This window comes from Oncorhynchus clarkii, chromosome 20, assembly GCF_045791955.1.
Source record: "Oncorhynchus clarkii lewisi isolate Uvic-CL-2024 chromosome 20, UVic_Ocla_1.0, whole genome shotgun sequence".
Lineage (NCBI taxonomy): Eukaryota > Metazoa > Chordata > Actinopteri > Salmoniformes > Salmonidae > Oncorhynchus > Oncorhynchus clarkii.
Window position 1 is genome coordinate 6,968,869 of NC_092166.1, and position 22,244 is coordinate 6,991,112.

A 22,244-nucleotide genomic window follows, 5' to 3' on the forward strand; every position below is an offset into this window, starting at 1 on the left:
CCTTATTTGCAGCACTTAACCATATAACTGGACCAAAAAAAATCAAGATCATATAAAACTAGAGCCTGCGGGACTTGCTTTGTGGAGTGTGGTGTCAAAAAAAGCAGAGCATCTCTAAACGATTTGTACCAAATACAATGCTTTGAGTTTTAGAGATGTTCAGGACCAGTTTAGTACTAGCCGCCCATTCTAAAAACAAACTGCAACTCTTTGTTTAGGGTTGCAGAGATTTCACTAGCTGTGGTTGCTGATTTGTTTAATGTTGAATCAACAATCCGTGTCCCCCTAGCATTGCTACATGCTCCAAAAAATGCTCGCCAGGATATTCTGGGCGTGGCTAAATAACCAGCCAACAAACTTCAAAACTGTTTGGATGAAAACACATCACGTTAGTCAGACAAATCATACACTTTAAAAAAAAGTGTTAAGGAGCACATCTCTCTGTTCTATTTTATACATCCCAGTCTATAAACAAGGACTGGACAATTAAAAGTATCATAATAGTGGAATGTGCAAAAATATAGAACAACAAAGTATACATGTCAACAAACCAAAAGTACGGTGTCCATCGTAGGACATCATACAGCAGCTATTAACTTAAGTACCTTGAGTACCCAAGCCTCTCCATAACCTTTAAGCATGTGTCCTCTATCATTCTGATCTCGTGGATGGGCATTTTTTCTCTCCACACATTGATGCTGACTGGCGATATGTCTCCCTCATACACCAGGTTGTACAGGTTGGTGGAGGTGGTGAACATGAGCTGGTTGAGGGCAGCTGGGGCCACGGGAACCCCGAGAAACGTGTGTATCTTTCCTGCTGTCTCCTCAGGATATTGCACAATGTCCTCAAATTTCACATGGAGGTAAGAGGCGGTGAGGTCGCCGTTGACCTGGAGTGCCGTGGTTGTGTGGGCCAGCCACAGATGGGCCAGTAGCAGCACCGGCTCCATCTCTGGATCAGAGAGGACGCTGTGCAATGTCAAGAATTCCTGGGTGAACCCTAGTGTACACTTGCTTCTCCCGCCGTTCCTCTCTTGCTTAAAAATTGCGGCGACGTGTTTTTGCACATTCTTGCGAGAATAGAGGCTTGGCTCGCTGTTGTAGAGCATAAGGTAAATCCAAGCGCGAGGATCTCGCACCACGTGCAAAGCCCGAAATGAGTGACCGACCACCTCTCGGAAAAACGGGAGTTTCAGGGTCCAGCTCCCGCTGCTCAGGCTGAGGACAGGGCGGGCATTAGGGTACTTCTCCATGTGCCGCCTTAGCTCCCGAACATACTCCCCATCTCTATCTGAACTCCCCTTTGACCCTGACTGCCTACGAATTGGCTTCCTCCTCTTGCCAGAAAGCTCCACCTCAATCTCATTCCTGCTGCCCTCGTTGTGCAACTGAATGTTCTGCAGGTGAAGTCTAGGGTTATAGACCAAGGAATGGAACCAGCCCTGGATGGCCTTGTAGTGACCTCTTTCCGCATCTAGTCTGGACCACACGCAGGCATCCACCAGGGGGTCAAAGTTGAACTCAGTGTCAGGGATGACTAGGTGCTCTGTGGGGACTTGGAGATAAACAAAGTCAGAGCTGTTATAGAAAAGGGGCTTGAGAACTTCAGCCCCAGACCCTGGCAGGGATGTAACGACGACTGTGGGGAGAGGGTTTGGGGGCAGATCGGACACTGATTGGACACAGACAAGCCAATCACAGCTATTGGAGACAAACAGAAACTCAACAACCCACAGCAGGAGAACAAACGTTAAAGTATAGCGCATGATCTTGCGGAAGCAGAAATAAAACGTGCGTTGCAGGATTAAAAACCCAATGGCGAGACACAGTGTCAGCCCTCCCACTATATTAACCATAAACCCAAAGTCATAGACTGGATCCACAGTGTTTTGTTCAGTCATCGTTTGAACTCCCAGACCGAAGTGGATTATCTGATGCCTGCTTTGCATCTTTGCATATCCCCCAAAGCCCAAGTAGCTATATCTGGCGCCAATGTCATTGTAGTTTGTTACGATGGACACAATGGATTCTGTGTCGTTGACGACAATAGAGAGTTGTACTCCATTTTTACTATTGTCGATGAATCTGCAGTTGGAGATTTTGACATTGGGACTGTGCATCAAATAGGCCACTCTGGTGACCGTGCCCTCCATTGGAAAGGTCACGTTGACAAACTGGGTCCATCGTTTCTTAAACTCAGCAGCCTGCTCTGCCTCCTGTATTCTCGCCACTGGACTATTCCCCTGACTGTCAAACCAAAACATTTGGTAGTGAGCATCCCAAACGTCCATCAGTGCCCCATTGTACCTGTCTAAAGCCCTGTGAGGGACATATTTAAAATCAATGTCCAAGTTGTGAAAGAAAGCACTCAGAGTACTCAACGGAGACTCCTTGCTTTTTTCCACATGGTCAAACACCAGCAGAGTCTGAGAGTTGAGCAAGACAAGGGCACGATATACGCTCTTCAGCCCCATCACAGAGGAGTAGGCCGATGCCGCTTCTCCACTGACGAACAGAGAATCCCCATGGGATGCAGCTACAATGACCTCACTGGCTGTGTTGCCGACCTCAGGCTCCGCCCACCGCAGCCACTTGCCGCACTCTCCAAGCTGGCCCTCCCAGGGCTGATTGCACTGGCTTGTGGGAGACGGGGCGAACGTCAAGACATTGTTGAGGTAGCTGTATTTGGGGCCGTACAGTGCCTCTGAAACAAATACCTGTCCATTAGGGGCAAAGGTAAAGGAGTTCTGGTCTGGGTGCTCATGGCCCGGATTGAAATTGCTCCAGCCCTCCAGCCAGGAGTAGGGCTTGGAATGGACGATATCATAGACCGCCCTACCGCCCAGCTTCCCCGATTTGAAAGAGACAAATGTGTTGCCTTGACCATATGATAAACCAGCCCCGTAAGTCACCACACCCCAGTTTGAGAACATGTGCAGTACTGCTTTGCCAAACCCGGCTGGTGGTTGCTTGGAGAGCTCACTATCATACCACAGGAACTCAGTGTGTAAGGTGGCCCAGCGCTGGGCTGCTGACTGCTCCATGGGGCCATCTTTGGGACGATGTTTCCAGATCTGCTGGGCCAGCCAGTTTCCGGTGCCGTCCCGGAGCACAAATGCATCGAGGAACACCAGCTGACTCTCCGGTCCATAGAACCAGTTGTAGTTGGAGTCAGCGATGCCCACTGTCCTCTGGAAGCCTGGCAGAAGTGTGGAGTGGTAGAACCAGAAGTGCGCCCGCAACCAGTTGTTCTGGGTGTTGTCGATGTCGAAGTGGCGGCGCGCCAGGAAAACGTACTGAGTGATGGACTTTGCGGTGTAGCTCCCATAGGCCACACCCTCGTCTAGCGAGCCATCCACTACGTGACTGAGGAGGAACATGGTCTTTTCCATGTAGTTAACGGCCACCTGCTTCCACATCATTGTCTCCGGGTCACTGTGTGCTCCCACCACGAGGGCGCCGGTCAGGATGGCTAAGATGTTGGTAGTCTGATGATTCTGTAAAAACTGCTTCCCCCATCCCCTGTGTTTGGAGAGTTCGTACAGCTCCTCTGTGGCGACACGTATTTTCTTCATGTAGCGTGCCCTTCGCGATGTGTCCAGGAGAGGGTAGATGAAGTCATAGGCTGTGGCAAATCCTGTGAGGGAGTGAGCCATGGGAACCTCGTCGTTGGGAGCGCTGGTCACCGTCCAGTTAGGGTACACTGCCATCTGGTCCATGTATCTCATTAAGAATTGATGGGCAGCTGTATCTTTGGGGCAGAGCAAACAGTACAGAGCGAGAGAGGGGAGATTGTTGCCATAAATTTCATTCCATTTGCTGGAAAATTCCTCATGCTTAACCGGGGGTAGATAGAGAGCAGTATTGGCGAGCATAGTCCCAACAGCAAGCCGGATAACTTTAAAAATATGCCTGTGCGTCGTGGCAGATCTCTGCTGCAGTAAACGTATGTCCACCTGGTGAAAATACAGGTTAGGGTGAAGGTTCGCCGGCCAGTTTTCCGGATGCCCGTTGGTGCTTCCGTCTCCTTGAAATGTGATTTTCTCCAACTCCTCACCAATATTATTTTTCCCTAAAACATCAGTAATTCCTGAGAAGGAAACTACAACGGCCAAGAGTGAGAATAAAACCACAGACCGTCCTGCGCATTTTTCAGCCATGATTCAAAAACCAGATGTGTTTATTTTTATTTTCCTTTTTTAAGCTCTTTTCTAATCTGAAACACTGTTTGTCTTTTCCAAGTTACTACTCCCCTGCTATCTGTCACTTCTCTGTTGCAGTTCATCTTGGGTTACATTCCATTCCTTCACTCTTTCCCATGTGTTCTGTTATTGGAAAAAAAAAGAAGTTTGTTTTTGGGGGGGGGGGGGGGTGGAATTCTGTCATAGTAACATCAACCGTAACGTGCGTCATGTAACTTAGTAGACAAAAAAGGGACATCAAGCTGATAGAGAGAAAGAAAGTCCGTTTGATCACCTATTAAATCCACAGGAATGTGAAACAGTGCATGATATTGCTTGGATGGAGAATCATTTGAACATAACTGCATGTGTCTCTTGAGCTATCAACACAGCTCTGTTACCGTCCTTCCAGACTTGTCATCGTCAAGAAAGTACAACAGTATCCAGAGAGCCTTCGTAAGAAATGAAAAGTACTTCCGTGATTGCAGTCCATCTCCATACAGATTGATAAATCCAAGCGTTAGTTCTTCTTGCTTCAATGAAACGCGTCTGCAAAGTAAGAAGGTTGAAATGGGACCTGCAGCAGCTGTGGTAGCAGATGTGCAATGTAGTCATGTAAAGATTCCTTCAATATGACTCCACATTTACGGCCATAATTTGGTCGAGAGAAAGTTAAAAAAGAAAACAACGTGAGACAACCCTTCTGCACTGTGCTGAGCTCTGCTCTTAATTATTCACACAGATAAGATCACTTCAACTGAGCCAACAATTCTACATTTCATCATCCATTAGCTAACTCACAAGATTGGAATGCTGGCATCTTTCCGTGCTCCCCCCAGGACCCCAGAACGTCATGCCTAATGTGGTGTCATTTTACAATGCAATGAAACCGTGAGACTTCATATTAACATCTCCCACAGAACGCTGAAGTTCAAAGGTGTACTGTCTGAGAGGTGGCAGGTCTCTGTTCATGTCAGTAGCCAGACCAACAATGCTTCATGATTGTCTCCAGTGGTGTAAAGTACTTAAGTAAAAAAAATACTTCAAAAGTACTACTTAAGTCGTTTTTTTGTGGTATCTGTACTTGACTTTACTATTTATATTTTTGCCAACTTTTACTTTTACTTCACTACATTCCTAAAGAAAATAATGTACTTTTTACTCCATGCATTTTTCCCTGACACCCAAAAGTGCTCGTTACATTTTGACAGGAAAATGGTCCAATTCACACACTTATCAAGATCCCTGGTCATCCCTACTGCCTCTGATATGAAGGACTCTTAAGCGCAAATGCTTCATTTGTAAATTATGTCTGAGTGTCTGAGTGTCTGAGTGTTTGTGTCTGAGTGTCTGAGTGTTTGTGTCTGAGTGTTTGAGTGTCTGAGTGTCTGAGTGTTTGAGTGTCTGTCTGAGTGTCTGAGTGTCTGAGTGTCTGTCTGAGTGTCTGAGTGTCTGAGTGTCTGAGTGTTTGAGTGTCTGAGTGTCTGAGTGTCCCCTGGCTAGCCGTCAATAAAAATACATTTTTTATTTGTGCCGTCTGGTTTGCTTAATATAAGGAATCCAAATGGTTTATACTTTTACTTTTTCTACTTAAGTACATTTGAGCAATTTCAAGTATATTTAAAACCAAATACTTTTACTGAAGTTGTATTTTACTGGGTGAATTTCACTTTTACTTGAGTAATTATCTATTAAAGTATCTTTACTTTTACTCAAGTATGACAATTGAGTACTTTTTCCACCACTGATCTTCTCTAACTTCTCTAACCTCAGTGATCCCTGTCCCTGTTACTGAGGTCAGCCTGACTACACTGGGCGACGAAGAGGGAAAACCACACCTGAAAAGAATCTTAGACATGCGAAGATGCTAGTTCCTACCACCTCCCATGAGCACAGACCTGAAAGGATGGTGACAAGTGCTCAATGTGGAGGAAGCTCTACTTAGCCTGGTGGAGCTCTACTTAACCTGATGGAGCTCTACTTAGCCTGGTGGAGCTCTACTTAGCCTGGTGGAGCTCTACTTAGCCTGATGGAGCTCTACTTAGCCTGATGGAGCTCTACTTAGCCTGGTGGAGCTCTACCTAGCCTGATGGAGCTCTACTTAGCCTGATGGAGCTCTACTTAGCCTGATGGAGCTCTACTTAGCCTGATGGAGCTCTACTTAGCCTGATGGAGCTCTACTTAGCCTGGTGGAGCTCTACCTAGCCTGATGGAGCTCTACTTAGCCTGATGGAGCTCTACTTAGCCTGATGGAGCTCTACTTAGCCTGATGGAGCTCTACTTAGCCTGATGGAGCTCTACTTAGCCTGGTGGAGCACCTACTTAGTCTGATGGAGCTCTACTTAGCCTGATGGAGCTCTACTTAGCCTGACGGAGCTCTACTTATGGAATTGTGTATTGGCTTCTTCAGAGATAATGTGTATTGGGGTCAGGAAGGCCTGTCGCTTCCTAAAATCCTGGCTTGGGCCCTGTTCCAGTGTTGAGCACATAGACTTCGGCTTCAAGGAAGGAAAACCCTGCCTGATCGTCAAGCTCAACAGAATTGTCAACTTCAGGCCAAGGGTAAAAATCCTCAGGATATAGCTTTCAGGCCTTGTCAACCAGGTCATATGCAAAGTTGACCTCTTGTGCAAATAAGGCACTCTGATATTTCCTGTGGCCCCTGGTTGATCGTTTTTGCATATTTTCCCACAAGTAGTAGTACATACTTGAATGCAAAAGTACATGTAGTTTCTTAGTTGAAAGTGTGACTGTTTTTAGCATCGTGAAGAGTAATTTATAGTCATTTTCAGATATTTTGGTGAATTACCTTTTATTGTTTAAAGACGTGAAGAAAGAGATTGGTGTTTTCACTGTGAAACGTGAAACAAAAACAGGCATCAGTGTAAAATAATCCCAATCAGTAACGTTTTCTTGAAGTGTTTATTGCAACAAGATAAATTCTAAGACATTATGCATTAGATCCCTTAGATCAGAGGAAAACACACTGAGAGGTCCCTGTACAGTCAGTACATAAAGGGCCACATTCTGACCTGAGATACACAAACCACAACGTTCAATGAAAGAAGCTGAACTGGTTAAATGGAAGGATGAATGAATGTTGGATGGAAGGATGAGTGAATGTTAGATGGAAGGATGAGTGAATGTTAGATGGAAGGATGAATAAATGAAACAAAGTACTTTTAAAAACAAATATTGATTAAAATGATCAAAGGTTCAATATTTCGTCAAATTTGTGTTCAGGTAATGTTGAGGTATAGAAAGTCAGACGTGTCACTGCTCTAGATACATTCATACAGTGTTTCACAGCGCTTTAATGATGATCCTAAAACACAATCACTATAGTAGAACAAAGAGAACATTTCAACTGTAAACCCCTCCTGGTTGTAACTCGCTGTGAGGAAAATTCCAGTTTACATAGGCCCTGCAAATTCATTAATACATTTTTTTAAAGAAAACATTTTTTTTGTTGCCCCCCCCCCCCCCCATCCCATCCCATCCCATCCCTGGCTTAAACCTCTCCAATTCTCTTAGATCTACAGGGGCTATTACTGGTGTTCCTAAACGTTTTTGGACCAAAAACCTCATTTTGATATCTGAAAATTCTCGTGACGCCAACCAACAATTATGAAATTAACAGCCAATGTTTACTTTTTTTATTTGGAGCTACGACAGTCAATTGGGAAACATTCTAACAGTATTTCTGATTGTCTTCTCAACTCACCATCACATCGTAGGCCTACTGTTAATGTGGGGCTAATGACAGTCAATTGGGAAACATTCTAACAGTATTTCTGATTGTCTTCTCAACTCACCATCACATCGTAGGCCTACTGTTAATGTGGGGCTAATGACAGTCAATTGGGAAACATTCTAACAGTATTTCTGATTGTCTTCTCAACTCACCATCACATCGTAGGCCTACTGTTAATGTGGAGCTAATGACAGTCAATTGGGAAACATTCTAACAGTATTTCTGATTGTCTTCTCAACTCACCATCACATCGTAGGCCTACTGTTAATGTGGGGCTAATGACAGTCAATTGGGAAACATTCTAACAGTATTTCTGATTGTCTTCTCAACTCACCATCACATCGTAGGCCTACTGTTAATGTGGAGCTAATGACAGTCAATTGCAAATTACTCTGACATAATGTATCTTATCTCACCACCGCTCACGAGATGGGTGTGTGTTTGATGCATGTCTCGTCAGAGTTTCTCAAAGTCGTGGGGACGTGGTGGACAGTGCGCACCTCGTCTCTGCTGTCACATCCGGGAATGCTCTGAGGTCGGAATTCTGAGATTTACCAGTTCCCAGGTACAAGTGCCCAGTTGTTTTGAATGTGGCATTAATGCTCAGATGGAGACAGCCCTGACCCTTTGAGTCAGGAACCAAAACTCCTCCGTAGTGACCTGTGCATGCGTTGTCTGCAGTATTCAGTCACATGACAGCTCGATCAGCTGTTCCATTTCACTTACTGGCATGTCAACTGAGCCAGGATCACAGTCAAACAGATTGGGAAGTAGGTCCCAAAGTGTTCTTCCAAGCATTGGAGGTGAACAGTCATCACTCGTATGGGACAATTACTGATGCTATTTTCTGTTGAAAACAAGCACATCTGAGGGAAAGGGGAATGGTTCGCTTTTGAAAGAATTTCCAATAAGAATTATTTCCGAATCCACTGATTCGGTCACTCATCTGTAGAATATTTATTTAGAGGTAATCTTTATCTATCCAGGAAGTCCCTTTGAGGTCAGAATACCTAGGGAAACCTGGCCAAGAGGGCAGCTCAATAGAAAAAGGTCAGCTGTCCGTTTCACACTTAATCTACCTTATTTTCTGCAATATTTTTCATTTTCGTCTTCTTGTCTCCCCTGGGACCTTTGAGTTGGTTTGGTTCCTCTCTCTCTCTCCAGTGATTGGTTCCTCATCCTTCATTCCCAATCTCACCATATGGCAGGTCTTGTACAGGACGTAACAGAAAGCCAAAAACAAAGACGAGGAAGATGCCCAGAAGGGGTGCTTTGGTAAATATAATCTGAGAGAGAGAGAGAAGGAGAAGAAGAAGAGAAGGAGAAGAAGAGGAAGAGGAGAAGAGGAGAAGAGGAGAAGAAGAGAAGAAGAGAGAAGAAGAGAGAAGAAGAGAGAAGAAGAGAGAAGAAGAAGAGAGAAGAAGAGAGAAGAAGAGAGAAGAAGAGAGAAGAGAAGAAGAGAGAAGAGAAGAAGAGAGAAGAGAAGAGAAGAAGAGAGAAGAGAAGAAGAGAAGAAGAGAGAAGAAAAGAAGAGAGGAGAAGAGACATACCACAGTGTGCAATCCCAGCAGCAAGATGTGTGACCTTTTATTTTAACTATTTGCACATTGTTACAACACTGTATACAGACATAAAATGACATTTGAACTGTCTTTATTCTTTTGGAACTTTTGTGAATGTAACGTTTACTGTTCACTTTTTATTGTTTATTTCACAGTTGATTATTATCTATTCCACTTGCTTTGGCGATGTAAACATATGTTTATCATGTCAATAAAGCCCCTTTGAATTGAATTGAGAGGGAGAGGGAGAGAGAGGGGGGGGGGGGGGAGAGAAGAGGAGTAGAGGGCGAGAGAGAGAAGAGGGCGAGAGAGAGAAGAGGGCGAGAGAGAGCAAACCGAACATTGAATACTATACATTGGTCAGGGGTGAAGGCAAAGCCGTACTTTGAGATACAAAATAAAAAATGCATTCCACAATAATAATAAAAAATAATATCTCAAAGCAAAAGTGTAAGCATTTCTTGAGCGTCAACATGTTCTGTGACATACCGTAACAGTCGTTTTGGTGTTGAACGCCATCCTTATAAAGCGTTGATAGAATCCATTCCCCCCCCGCTGGGACTAATGAAACAAGATGAACGTTGGCTATTATAAAGCAAGACATGGACTATACAAATGTTGTTGTGTGAAACACAACGTTTCAGTGGACACTTACGCATTGCATCAGACGTATCATATTTAAACGTTCTCTGGATTTGAATCCTTTCAATGTTTGGTTGAGCCTCCCTAAAAAAAAAAAAAACAATAACAGGGCCTGCTTTTTTCAGAACTCTTCCAATGGTTCTATTGCCTCAGATAAATTATCTAAAAATATATATATTTCAAACACTATTTTAGCTCAGGTCAGACTTTAACTCAGGTTTAGTTAGACTGACCTTTAATCCGGCCCTTCAACTCGCCATCGATGAACTTCAACAGCTGGTCCTTTGTCTCCACTTTGTTGGGCGGCAAGAAATATCCATCGTAAGACACGTTGAGCACGGTGATAAAGGGCATGGACACTTCCCTGGCAACACACACACATTGGGTTTTTAGGGTTAGCTGTCAACACGCCATGTGTACTACTAGGCTGGCCAGGTTCTGGAGAACCGTATTTTTCGCCAGAAATAAAAGATCCTAATTACGCTTAACTCAACATTTGCGTATATCATTAATTGTACGCCAATGGCAGATTTGTGCCAAAACTTCTGGCTACTTCTAACAACTAAAGAAGGGGAGAATAGAGAAACGATCACTCACTCCATTATGAGGCCATTGATGTACTCGTTTCCGTCCATATGACCGAACTGGAATTCTCTTGAGAACACCAGGATCATGTTCATTAGGGTACAACGTAGAAAAACATATTCCAAAAGAAAAAAGAAATGTGCATTTTTCATTGGACAAGTTCAGATATTACCTGTACTGTTTCAAACCAACTCACTTGCTATAGAAGTCCATGTATACAGTGGCCACTCTTTTCACCATGGTCTTGTAACTGAGTAGGGGGGAGTATTTGATTCATAAGGATAGACTATTAATATAATGTTTTGAGGATAATATTTGCCACAGGAACAACAGTTGATTTGTAAAGGTGAACTTGGCCATATACAAACTTGAGATCTACAGTAAATGTGTAACTTAAAATATAGCACAGATATGAGGTAAATGTGTAATTCAGACGAACTATCCCTAACATTATATTGGGTTAAAAGAGATACTCATACCGGATGCTCTCCTTAGTGGGGGTTTTCTCCTCCACTACAGCCAGAACCACCAGTTTGTCTATGGTGAGGAACGCATATAAAACACCAAAACATTTATTATGGTGAGGAACGCACATAAACACCAAAACATTTCTTATGGTGAGGAACGCACATAAACACCAAAACATTTCTTATGGTAGGAACGCACATAAACACCAAAACATTTCTTATGGTGAGGAACGCACATAAACACCAAAACATTTCTTATGGTGAGGAACGCACATAAAACACCAAAACATTTATTATGGTGAGGAACGCACATAAACACCAAAACATTTCTTATGGTGAGGAACGCACATAAAACACCAAAACATTTCTTATGGTGAGGAACGCACATAAAACACCAAAACATTTATTATGGTGAGGAACGCACATAAAACACCAAAACATTTATTATGGTGAGGAACGCACAAACACCAAAACATTTCTTATGGTAGGAACGCACATAAACACCAAAACATTTCTTATGGTGAGGAACGCACATAAACACCAAAACATTTCTTATGGTGAGGAACGCACATAAAACACCAAAACATTTCTTATGGTAGGAACGCACATAAACACCAAAACATTTCTTATGGTGAGGAACGCACATAAAACACCAAAACATTTATTATGGTGAGGAACGCACATAAACACCAAAACATTTCTTATGGTGAGGAACGCACATAAACACCAAAACATTTCTTATGGTGAGGAACGCACATAAAACACCAAAACATTTCTTATGGTGAGGAACGCACATAAACACCAAAACATTTATTATGGTAGGAACGCACATAAAACACCAAAACATTTATTATGGTGAGGAACGCACATAAACACCAAAACATTTCTTATGGTGAGGAACGCACATAAAACACCAAAACATTTCTTATGGTGAGGAACGCACATAAAACACCAAAACATTTATTATGGTGAGGAACACACATAAACACCAAAACATTTCTTATGGTGAGGAACGCACATAAACACCAAAACATTTCTTATGGTAGGAACGCACATAAAACACCAAAACATTTAATATGGTGAGGAACGCACATAAACACCAAAACATTTCTTATGGTGAGGAACGCACATAAAACACCAAAACATTTCTTATGGTGAGGAACGCACATAAAACACCAAAACATTTCCAGACACGGAGGAACACTCATTTAACATCACTTTATGCGCATCATTCACAGAGACTTTTATTTCAGCTTGACTCCTTAAAGCCACACTCTGTAAGAATGTATTAGCAATGTAATGCACAAGTCATACACTCACTGAATATTGGACACTGTTGCCTGCCACCTTGTGGTAGACAAGTAGACACACATAGACATCTATTCTATAATACTTATAATTCCTGAAAGTTGTTTACTAGTAAAGCACATCCTCTACCATGTTCGCAGTGTGTGTGTGTGTGTGTGTGTGTGTGACATGCATGCGTGCATGTGTGTATGCGTGTCTGTGACATTGTGTGTGTGTATGCGTGTCTGTGTCCATGAGAGAGTGTAACAAAACCTGTAACTCCCATTGCATACAAGGTGTAGCTGTCAATCAGGAGGTAATTGAGGAATCGTTCTCTATTGATCCACGACGTGAGGTCCCCATCCTGTTGTTCTAAAAGACAAGACAAAGAACATACAGTATAACAGATAGTTTCTAGTTAACCAGAGAGTGAATGAACAGGAAAATACACTTAAAAAACGTTATTGATTGATCAAACAACAGCCGAGGTATAGATGGCTTTCGTGACGTTGTCAGTCGAACCGATGTGCGTGCATTCATGGGGCAGAAGTCTGTGTGTTGTTGTGATTCTGGATGGCCAGAAAGCTATCAGCAATGACAAGAAACGGCCATGTGGGAGAATCATGACTCGTTTCAGCTACTTTCATCTTGTTCTTGATCCCATGTCTTTTTTTGAGGCGTTTGACTGATTTCTTGTCAATGCTAATATGGCAAATCTAGCTAACCAACAACTGTAACGACATACTTGAGAAACAACAAGTGCTCATTGTACAAATGTATTTATGTTTTCAATAAGCATTGGAGACTAAATCTAGTTTACATGTTGTCAACAATCTAAGCCAACCTGGTCTGTTTTGCCCCATAGTTGTGCACGCATCGGTTTTGTTGCTAAACAACCAACCCGTCTACAATGAACCCTTTTATTTGTTAACAATCCCTTCAACAAAATTGTAGATGACTATGTACTAGGGCTGTGGTCCAATTCTATACCCTTCTTATTCGGAAGTGTGCACTCACACACTTTCCTTCGTGGATTTAAAATGATTGGATTGAGGTAAGGAGTATGGTGAAAACCCTCCGGCCATGGTTGCACCAATCCAATGCTTTTAAATTCATGAGGGGGGAGTGAATGAGTGGTCTGGGTGAAGGGAAAAGAATCCCAAGCGAAAAACTGATTCAAATATTATAAACTGATTGGCTGATTGGCTGAACGCCAGTGGTATATCCGACCATATACCACAGGTATGACAAAACATGTATTTTTACTGCTGTAATTACGTTGGTAACCAGTTTATAACGGCAATAAGGCACCTCTGGGGGTTGTGATATATGGCCAATATACCACGGCTAATGTCAAGACTTCCGCCGAAGTCGGTTCCTCTCCTTGTTCGGGCGGTGTTCGGCAGGTCGACGTCACCGGCTTTCTAGCCATCGCAGCTCCATTTTTCATGTATCCATTTGTTTTGTCTTGTTCCCTGCACACCTGGTTTTCATTCCCCAATCAATGTATATGTATTTATTCCTCTGTTCTCCATCATGTCTTTGTGTAGGATTGTTTGTGTTAAGTGTATTTTGTTATTGTGGATATTGTTACGTGCATTACTTTTTGTCTTTGTTCCGTGTTTTGGGCACATTATGTTATTTTGTGCTGTCATTTTGACCGGAATAAAAAGTACGCCTGTTCACTACACTCTGCTCTCCTGCACCTGACTTCGCCTCCGATACACACCCCTAACAGCTAAGGGCCATGTCCTGACACTCTGCGTTGCGTCGTGCTAAGAACAACCCTTAGCCGTGGTATATTGGATATATACCACACCCCCTCGGGCCTGCTTAAATATACTTCAAATACTTGTGTACTTTTTCAGTATATCTTTAATTATACTATACATATAAAAAAATTACTTTCATTTCATAAGCTTTCATTGTAATTTTTAATATTCGTTCAAAATAAACTTGGGAGTTGTTTTTAAGTTGAAGCATTATTTTCTGAAATTCTGTTCGTGATCAAGTACACAATAAGTATTCACTGAGTGTACAAAACATTAAGAACACCTTGCTAATAGTGAGTTATTTCATTGCATATTACAATATTTTTTATGATCATTTATCACCGTAATGTAAACAACAAAAGTTTGAAATAACAGTTATCATTTACTTTAGTTTGAAATTGCCACTCCAGCCACAACTACTTTGTGAGTGGCCTGTTGTAACCGTGGGTAAGAGGATATGTTGCTTAATCAATGAAGCCTTAATGTTGCTAATTACAATAAGCCAATGTGGTTAATGAATAAAAGTATACTTGTAACACATTAAAAGTACACTTTCTTCATAAAGAATATAGAAACTATATTTTCAAATACTATTTAATTGACCATGCTAGTTTACTAATAATATAAGGACGTTGATTGACCATCTACATCAAGCTTACATTTATAGTGAATTATAATTTTTTGTATATTACTAATTTATGAGAAATATACATAAAACATACCAAAAGTGTATTCGAATAATATTTTTTTCGCTCTTTATCTAATATACTAAGAATGTACTTAAGTACAAAAAAAAGTGTCCTAATTGAGATAATTTAAAATATATTTAATATACTCAAATGCTAATAAAACACTTTTTTTTTTTTTTTACCTTTATTTAACTAGGCAAGTCAGTTAAGAACAAATTCTTATTTTCAATGACGGCCTAGGAACAGTGGGTTAACTGCCACTTATTAAGTGGACATTAAAACGTATTAAATATATTTACATTTGTTCCAAATTAGTTCATTTTAAATATACAAACAAATATTTATCACTGACATACTTCGATAAATTGTAAATATATTAAAGTATTTTCTTCCCGCTTGGGACTGTAATTCAACTCTGGTCTCTTACCATCATAAAGGAAGTAAGTGCCATCCTTGAGCACTGCCACAGCAGGGTGAGTAACTGGAGAGTAACCGCCCGAGAATGACCAGAAATTAGAAACAATTCACTTTGGGAAGATATGATGAAAGCACAATGTCAAGGCACCTGGAGGCAGTGGTTCACTCCCCCATTTCACCCCTCACTTTCTGCCCTGATTGTGTGTGTGTGTGTCCTTATCATTTATCTACCCATATTCTCCTATACCTGTCAATAAAACTACAAAATACCCTGATTCAGGGTTTTCTAAACTCGGTCCTGGGGTCAAGTTTTGGAAACCCTGCCCTAATGTATATACACTGCTCAAAAAAAATAAAGGGAACACTAAAATAACACATCCTAGATCTGAATGAATGAAATATTCTTATTAAATACTTTTTTCTTTACATAGTTGAATGTGCTGACAACAAAATCACACAAAAATGATCAATGGAAATCAAATGTATCAACCCATGGAGGTCTGGATTTGGAGTCACACTCAAAATTAAAGTGGAAAACCACACTACAGGCTGATCCAACTTTGATGTCATGTCCTTAAAACAAGTCAAAATGAGGCTCAGTAGTGTGTGTGGCCTCCACGTGCCTGTATGACCTCCCTACAATGCCTGGGCATGCTCCTGATGAGGTGGCGGATGGTCTCCTGAGGGATCTCCTCCCAGACCTGGACTAAAGCATCCGCCAACTCCTGGACAGTCTGTGGTGCAACGTGGCATTGGTGGATGGAGCGAGACATGATGTCCCAGATGTACTCAATTGGATTCAGGTCTGGGGAACGGGCGGGCCAGTCCATAGCATCAATGCCTTCCTCTTGCAGGAACTGCTGACACTCCAGCCACATGAGGTCTAGCATTGTCTTGCATTAGGAGGAACCCAGGGCCAACCGCACCAGCATATGGTCTCACAAGGGGTCTGAGGATCTCATCTCGGTACCTAATGGCAGTCAGGCTACCTCTGGCGAGCACATGGAGGGCTGTGCGGCCCCCCAAAGAAATGCCACCCCACGACTGACCCACTGCCAAACCGGTCATACTGGAGGATGTTGCAGGCAGCAGAACGTTCTCCGCGGCGTCTCCAGACTCTTTCACGTCTGTCACATGTGCTCAGTGTGAACCTGCTTTCATCTGTGAAGAGCACAGGGCGCCAGTGGCGAATTTGCCAATCGTGGTGTTCTTTGGCAAATGCCAAACGTCCTGCACGGTGTTGAGCTGTGAGCACAACCCCCACCTGTGGACGTCGGGCCCTCATACCACCCTCATGGAGTCTGTTTCTGACCGTTTGAGCAGACACATGCACATTTGTGGCCTGCTGGAGGTCCTTTTGCAGGGCTCTGGCAGTGCTCCTCCTGCTCCTCCTTGCACAAAGGCGGCGGTAGCGGTCCTGTTGCTGGGTTGTTGCCCTCCTACGGCCTCCTCTACGTCTCCTGATGTACTGGCCTGTCTCCTGGTAGCGCCTCCATGCTCTGGACACAACGCTGACAGACACAGCAAATCTTCTTGCCACAGCTCGCATTGATGTGCCATCCTAGATGAGCTGCACTACCTGAGCCACTTGTGTGGGTTGTAGACTCCATCTCATGCTACCACTAGAGTGAAAGCACCGCCAGCATTCAAAAGTGACCAAAACATCAGCCAGGAAGCATAGGAACTGAGAAGTGGTCTGTGGTCACCACCTGCAGAACCACTCCTTTATTGGGGGTGTCTTGCTAATTGCCTATAATTTCCACCTGTTGTCTATTCCATTTGCACAACAGCATGTGAAATGTATTGTCAATCAGTGTTGCTTCCTAAGTGGACAGTTTGATTTCACAAAAGTGTGATTGACTTGGAGTTACATTGTGTTGTTTAAGTGTTCCCTTTATTTTTTGAGCAGTGTATATATATATATATATATAAAAATCCTTCTTTAACCTGTCTCCTCCCCTTCATCTACACTGATTGAAGTGGATTTAACAAGTGACATCAATAAGGGATCATAGCTTTCACCTGGTCAGTCTATGTCATGGAAAGAGCAGGTGTTCTTAATGTTTTGTGCACTCACTGTATGTCACATATATACACACGCTATGAAAGGTGACGTGGCATTCTTCCAGGGTCAGTCCCCTAATCTTTTGAATGGGCTTGCTTGACGATTATATCACGTTCATGAAAACGCGGTCATTTAAGATATAAAAAAAAATTGTGTTTGTGGATTAATTCAATTCTGACAAGATGCCTTTTATTAAGTTTTTGCAGTATAGACCATGCCGTTATGTTCCCCCCCCATGGAGAGATAATTCTTTAACATTTAATCCCTCTACTGAAAAATAGCCTGAGCGAGAGAGAGAGAGCAAGAGAGAGAGCGAGAGAGCGAGAGCAAGAGGGGGAAAATAGCTAACTTGCATACAGGACCAGATAATTGGGGATTTGAAGATGTAGTAACTCACTACGCTGTTATCCCATCTGGTTGGTATGGCTTACCATGTGTTGCACAAAGCACACATATCTACACACACGCGCCGTGGAATTTGCTGCAGGGCTTTTAAATCTTCACTAAGCCTATTACTCCCGAACAGACAGGCCTAATTCTGGACCTGTGGGCCTAAGTTTGACTAGGCTGGTTGCCTTATTGCACATGTGGTAAAGCCTTACTCTATGGTGAACATAAGAAGAAACCTTTTTCAGAGAACCTTTATATCATTGTATAGTATGGGTCAAATGGGGCTAAGTGACAATGTGGGATTGCGGTTTATTTACCTCAGCCTTAAGAACAACTACACAGCCTACAAAAAAAAAAAAAAAGTGCTAGACAGATTATACTATTCACTCAACCCAACTAGCTGGGTCAAAATAACCCTGTGTGTTCTGTACAGTATTTACCCAGCGCTGGGTTACTAAATAACCCCGTGTGTGTTCTGTCCAGTATTTACCCAGCGTTGGGTTACTAAATAACCCTGTTTGTGTTCTGTCCAGTATTTATCCAGCGCTGGGTTACTAAATAACCCTGTTTGTGTTCTGTCCAGTATTTATCCAGCGCTGGGTTACTAAATAACCCAGTGTGTGTCCTGTCCAGTATTTACCCAGCGCTGGGTTACTAAATAAAAGTCTATGAAAACCAATATGTGATGGTACACATCAACATTTCACTAGGTTGGTGTTCCAGTCGGTTTGTGCTTTAGCCCAGGGTTTTTTAAACTCGGTCCTGGGGTCCGGCAGAACTCGGTCCTGGGGGCCGGCAGAACAAAGCACAAACTGTTGTACAACCTTGCCACCCTGCTGCATTTGGACATGGAGCTGAGAGACAAAGAATGATACATTCTCTTTATTGTAATTTATTTGAAATAGCTTTGAGAACAAAATGTATTTAAAGAACACTTTTTCAATAAATTTTTAGATTGCTATAAAATGTATACCACACAATTACAGAAAAAATATATACATTTGACATGCGCTCTAAATCATCCTCTCCGTCATCCTCATGTTGGGCATCATGGGCGTGCTGGGTAACGCGCTGGTCATCTACGCCTTCTGCCACATTTGGTTTGTATATACACTTAAATATCAAAAATATAAATAATTTAAAATAAAAGTTACGCAAACCAGAAGGCACAATTATTATTTATATATATATATATATATATATATATATATATATATATATATATATATATATTTTCTCATGTATTGATAGCCAGGGGCGCATTCCAATTTACAAATTAAGTACGTTTGTTTTAGTGAGTCCCCAGATCAGAGGCAGTAAAGATGACCAGGGATGTTCTGCTAAGCTTTCAAAATGTAAGGACTTTTGGGTGTCAGGGAAAGATGTATAGAGTAAAGTATATTATTTTGTTTAGGAATGTAGTGAAGTAAAAGTACAAAATTGTCAAAAATAATAGTAAAGTACAGATCTCTCCCAAAAAAACTACTTAAGTAGTACTTTAAAGTATTTTTACACCACAGAATTTAGGCTTTTAGCTTCATGACAACTAGTAATGATAAAATATGCAAATTGTTAGTTTTTTTAAACTAAAAATACAATTTTACAATAATCATTCTGCATTTTCATTATATTGAAAATAAAGTTCATGGACCTATAAGAAATACAGAACTTAGTAAACCTGTGGTAAAAAAAAATAGTATTTATTTAAAATCAGGAAGTCCCTTGAGAGGAACACTCTTTCAATGGAGATCTTGCCAAGACAGCAGCTTTACAAATGCCTAAGTGACATTAAAAACAGGCAATACAAACAATATATAAATCTCTACACAATACATAATGCAAATGCTTTAGGCTACTATTAATACTTGAAAACCAGCAAATATCTATCTCAGTAAACATTTCTTCAGGTTAGAGCCTGCACGTGGCCAGGTGAGTGAACAACAAAGGCTTACCTCAGTTGATTTAAAAATCTGTCCCCTCCTCATTCCCTTCCACCTGTATTGATTTGGGAAAGACTTGACAGGGGAAAACAATATGCTGGAAGATCCTCATGGACTTTTATCCGAAACAGTTATTCCCGATCAATGCAATGACAGGTGGTGAGGAGAGGATATACTTGCTACACAATTGAAAAAGAGCCTAAATTCAGTTACCAGGAAGCAGGACATCTTTGAAAACAAGCCGAAGATCAGCTAACACGGAGCAGGATATATTTACTAGAGGTGTACCGAGTAGTCAGACAAAACGAGTATTGAAACAAATATGGGTGTCGCGGCCGTCGTCTTGGAAATGCCCGGACCAAGGTGCAGCGTGGTGAGCGTGCATTTTCCTTTATTTATGTCGATGTTGCCAACAAAAACCGACCGTGATGCTTCCTAAGGCTATAGTGCCACTAACCAAGATAACTACCAACAAAATACAAAGGAAAAAATGCTGCCTAAGTATGATTCCCAATCAGAGACAATGATAGACAGCTGTCCCTGATTGAGAACCATGCCCGGCCAAAACATAGAAACAGAAAACATAGAAATAAAGAAACTAGAATGCCCATCCTAGTCACACCCTGGCCTACCCAAAATAAAGAATAAAAGCCTCTCTATGGCCAGGGCGTGACAATGGGCAAATTTCTGGAAATTAAACAAATACATTTTCGGGTGTCAGGACGGATCTTTTTCATGTCAATGAGTCAAGACAGGTGCTGCATGGTCTAAATAACTCAACTGGCTAGTTTGCCTGTCTATCAAGGGAAGGGTGGGTTGTACTTGGATCCTGCTACTCTGATTGGATAGAGTGAAGCTGTATTTCTCTGTCCACTCGTTTCATAATTTCACCCGATCACTTTCACTTCTATTTTTCGGTCTGCTGCTGCCTCCTGTTAGCCTGCTACCAGCATAAATGAAATGGTCAGGACCGATCTTTTTCATGTCAATGAGTCAAAAGAGGTGCTACATGGTCTAAATAACTCAACTGGCTAATTTGCCTGTCTATCAAGGGAAGGGTGGGTTGTCCTTGGATCCTGCTACTCTGATTGGATAGAGTGAAGCTGTATTTCTCTGTCCACTCGTTTCATAATTTCACCCGATCACTTTCACTTCTATTTTTCGGTCTGCTGCTGCCTCCTGTTAGCCTGCTACCAGCATAAATGAAATGGTCAGGACCGATCTTTTTCATGTCAATGAGTCAAAAGAGGTGCTACATGGTCTAAATAACTCAACTGGCTAATTTGCCTGTCTATCAAGGGAAGGGTGGGTTGTCCTTGGATCCTGCTACTCTGATTGGATAGGGTGAAGCTGTATTTCTCTGTCCACTCGCTTCATAATTTCACCCGATCGCTTTCACTTCTATTTTTCGGTCTGCTGCTGCTACCATGATAAATGAAATGGTAAGGACGTTTGCTATCAATCTATCAATGTGCATAATATCTAACAAGTCGGGGCGACAAAATTGAAAAAATATAAATACGTCGACGAGAATTCTGACTGATATCAAACTTGTCTGCCCGCTGCAAATTGAAGACAGACACAGGTCAAACACAGACACACCCCTCTGCAGCTCATAGTCTAAAGCTTGTTTGTTTAGCAAATTAACACTGGAGTGATAGATGTGCAGATGATGATGTGCAAGTAGAAATACTGGTGTGCAAAAGGGCATAAAAGTAAATAGAAACAATATGGGGATGGGGTAGGTTGATATTGATGGGCTATTTACTGATGGGCTATGTACATCTGCAGCGATCGGTAAGCTGCTCTGACAGCTGATGTTTAAAGTTAGTGAGGGAAATATAAGTCTCCAGCTTCAGCGATTTTTGCAATTCATTCCAGTCATTAGCAGCAGAGAACTGGAAGGAAAGGAGGCCAAATGGGGTGTTGGACCTTACAGATAATTGTCGTCTGGTAGAAAGCAGACGAAACCAGGTTTTCCTCTAGGATTTTAAAGTCAATGGAGACTCACATTAGTGATTTACCTCAATAGTTAATGATTTAACTACAGCTTCATATAGGCGATGAGTCTAAGACTTGACGCCCTTGACCGCTTCATTTCACACCGGGAACATACAGAAGTAACTTCAAGCCATTACATTACACTCTTTATGTGCGGATTATTTAACATTTACATTCATGTTTAAAAAAAGAAAAAAAGGTCAATAAATGCATGTTTTTTTACCTTTATTTAACAAGTCAGTTAAGAACAAATTCTTATTTTCAATGACGGCCCTAGGAACAGTGGGTTAACTGCCTGTTCAGGAGCAGAACTAGTCCAACACTCTAACCACTAGGCTACCCTGCCGCCCCAGTTCCTTTTCCATCATTGACGGTCGAGACATCAGGCAACTCTTTTCATAACAACGCTTAAACCAAAATACTGCACTGTTAATCTAATAAAGGAATTAGATGGTGTGATATTAACTCAATTGCAAAATGATCAGGGAAC

At 42.0% G+C, this 22,244-nt stretch overlaps 1 protein-coding gene across 1 annotated transcript; it reads right to left on the reverse strand.

Annotated features, from left to right (window-relative positions):
• Nucleotides 1-312: 312 nt before the first annotated feature.
• On the reverse strand, nt 313-4,186 carry LOC139377222 (dermatan sulfate epimerase like a). The gene has a single exon (XM_071120223.1). It carries the CDS (start codon nt 4,160-4,162, stop codon nt 593-595), a length of 3,570 nt encoding a protein of 1,189 aa, XP_070976324.1. The 5' UTR covers nt 4,163-4,186; the 3' UTR covers nt 313-592.
• Nucleotides 4,187-22,244: the final 18,058 nt, after the last annotated feature.

What these genes read in the sequence shown, in the direction of transcription:
- LOC139377222 (XM_071120223.1), bottom strand. Translation starts at nt 4,162, where the DNA reads ATGGCTGAAAAATGCGCAGGACGGTCTGTGGTTTTATTCTCACTCTTG.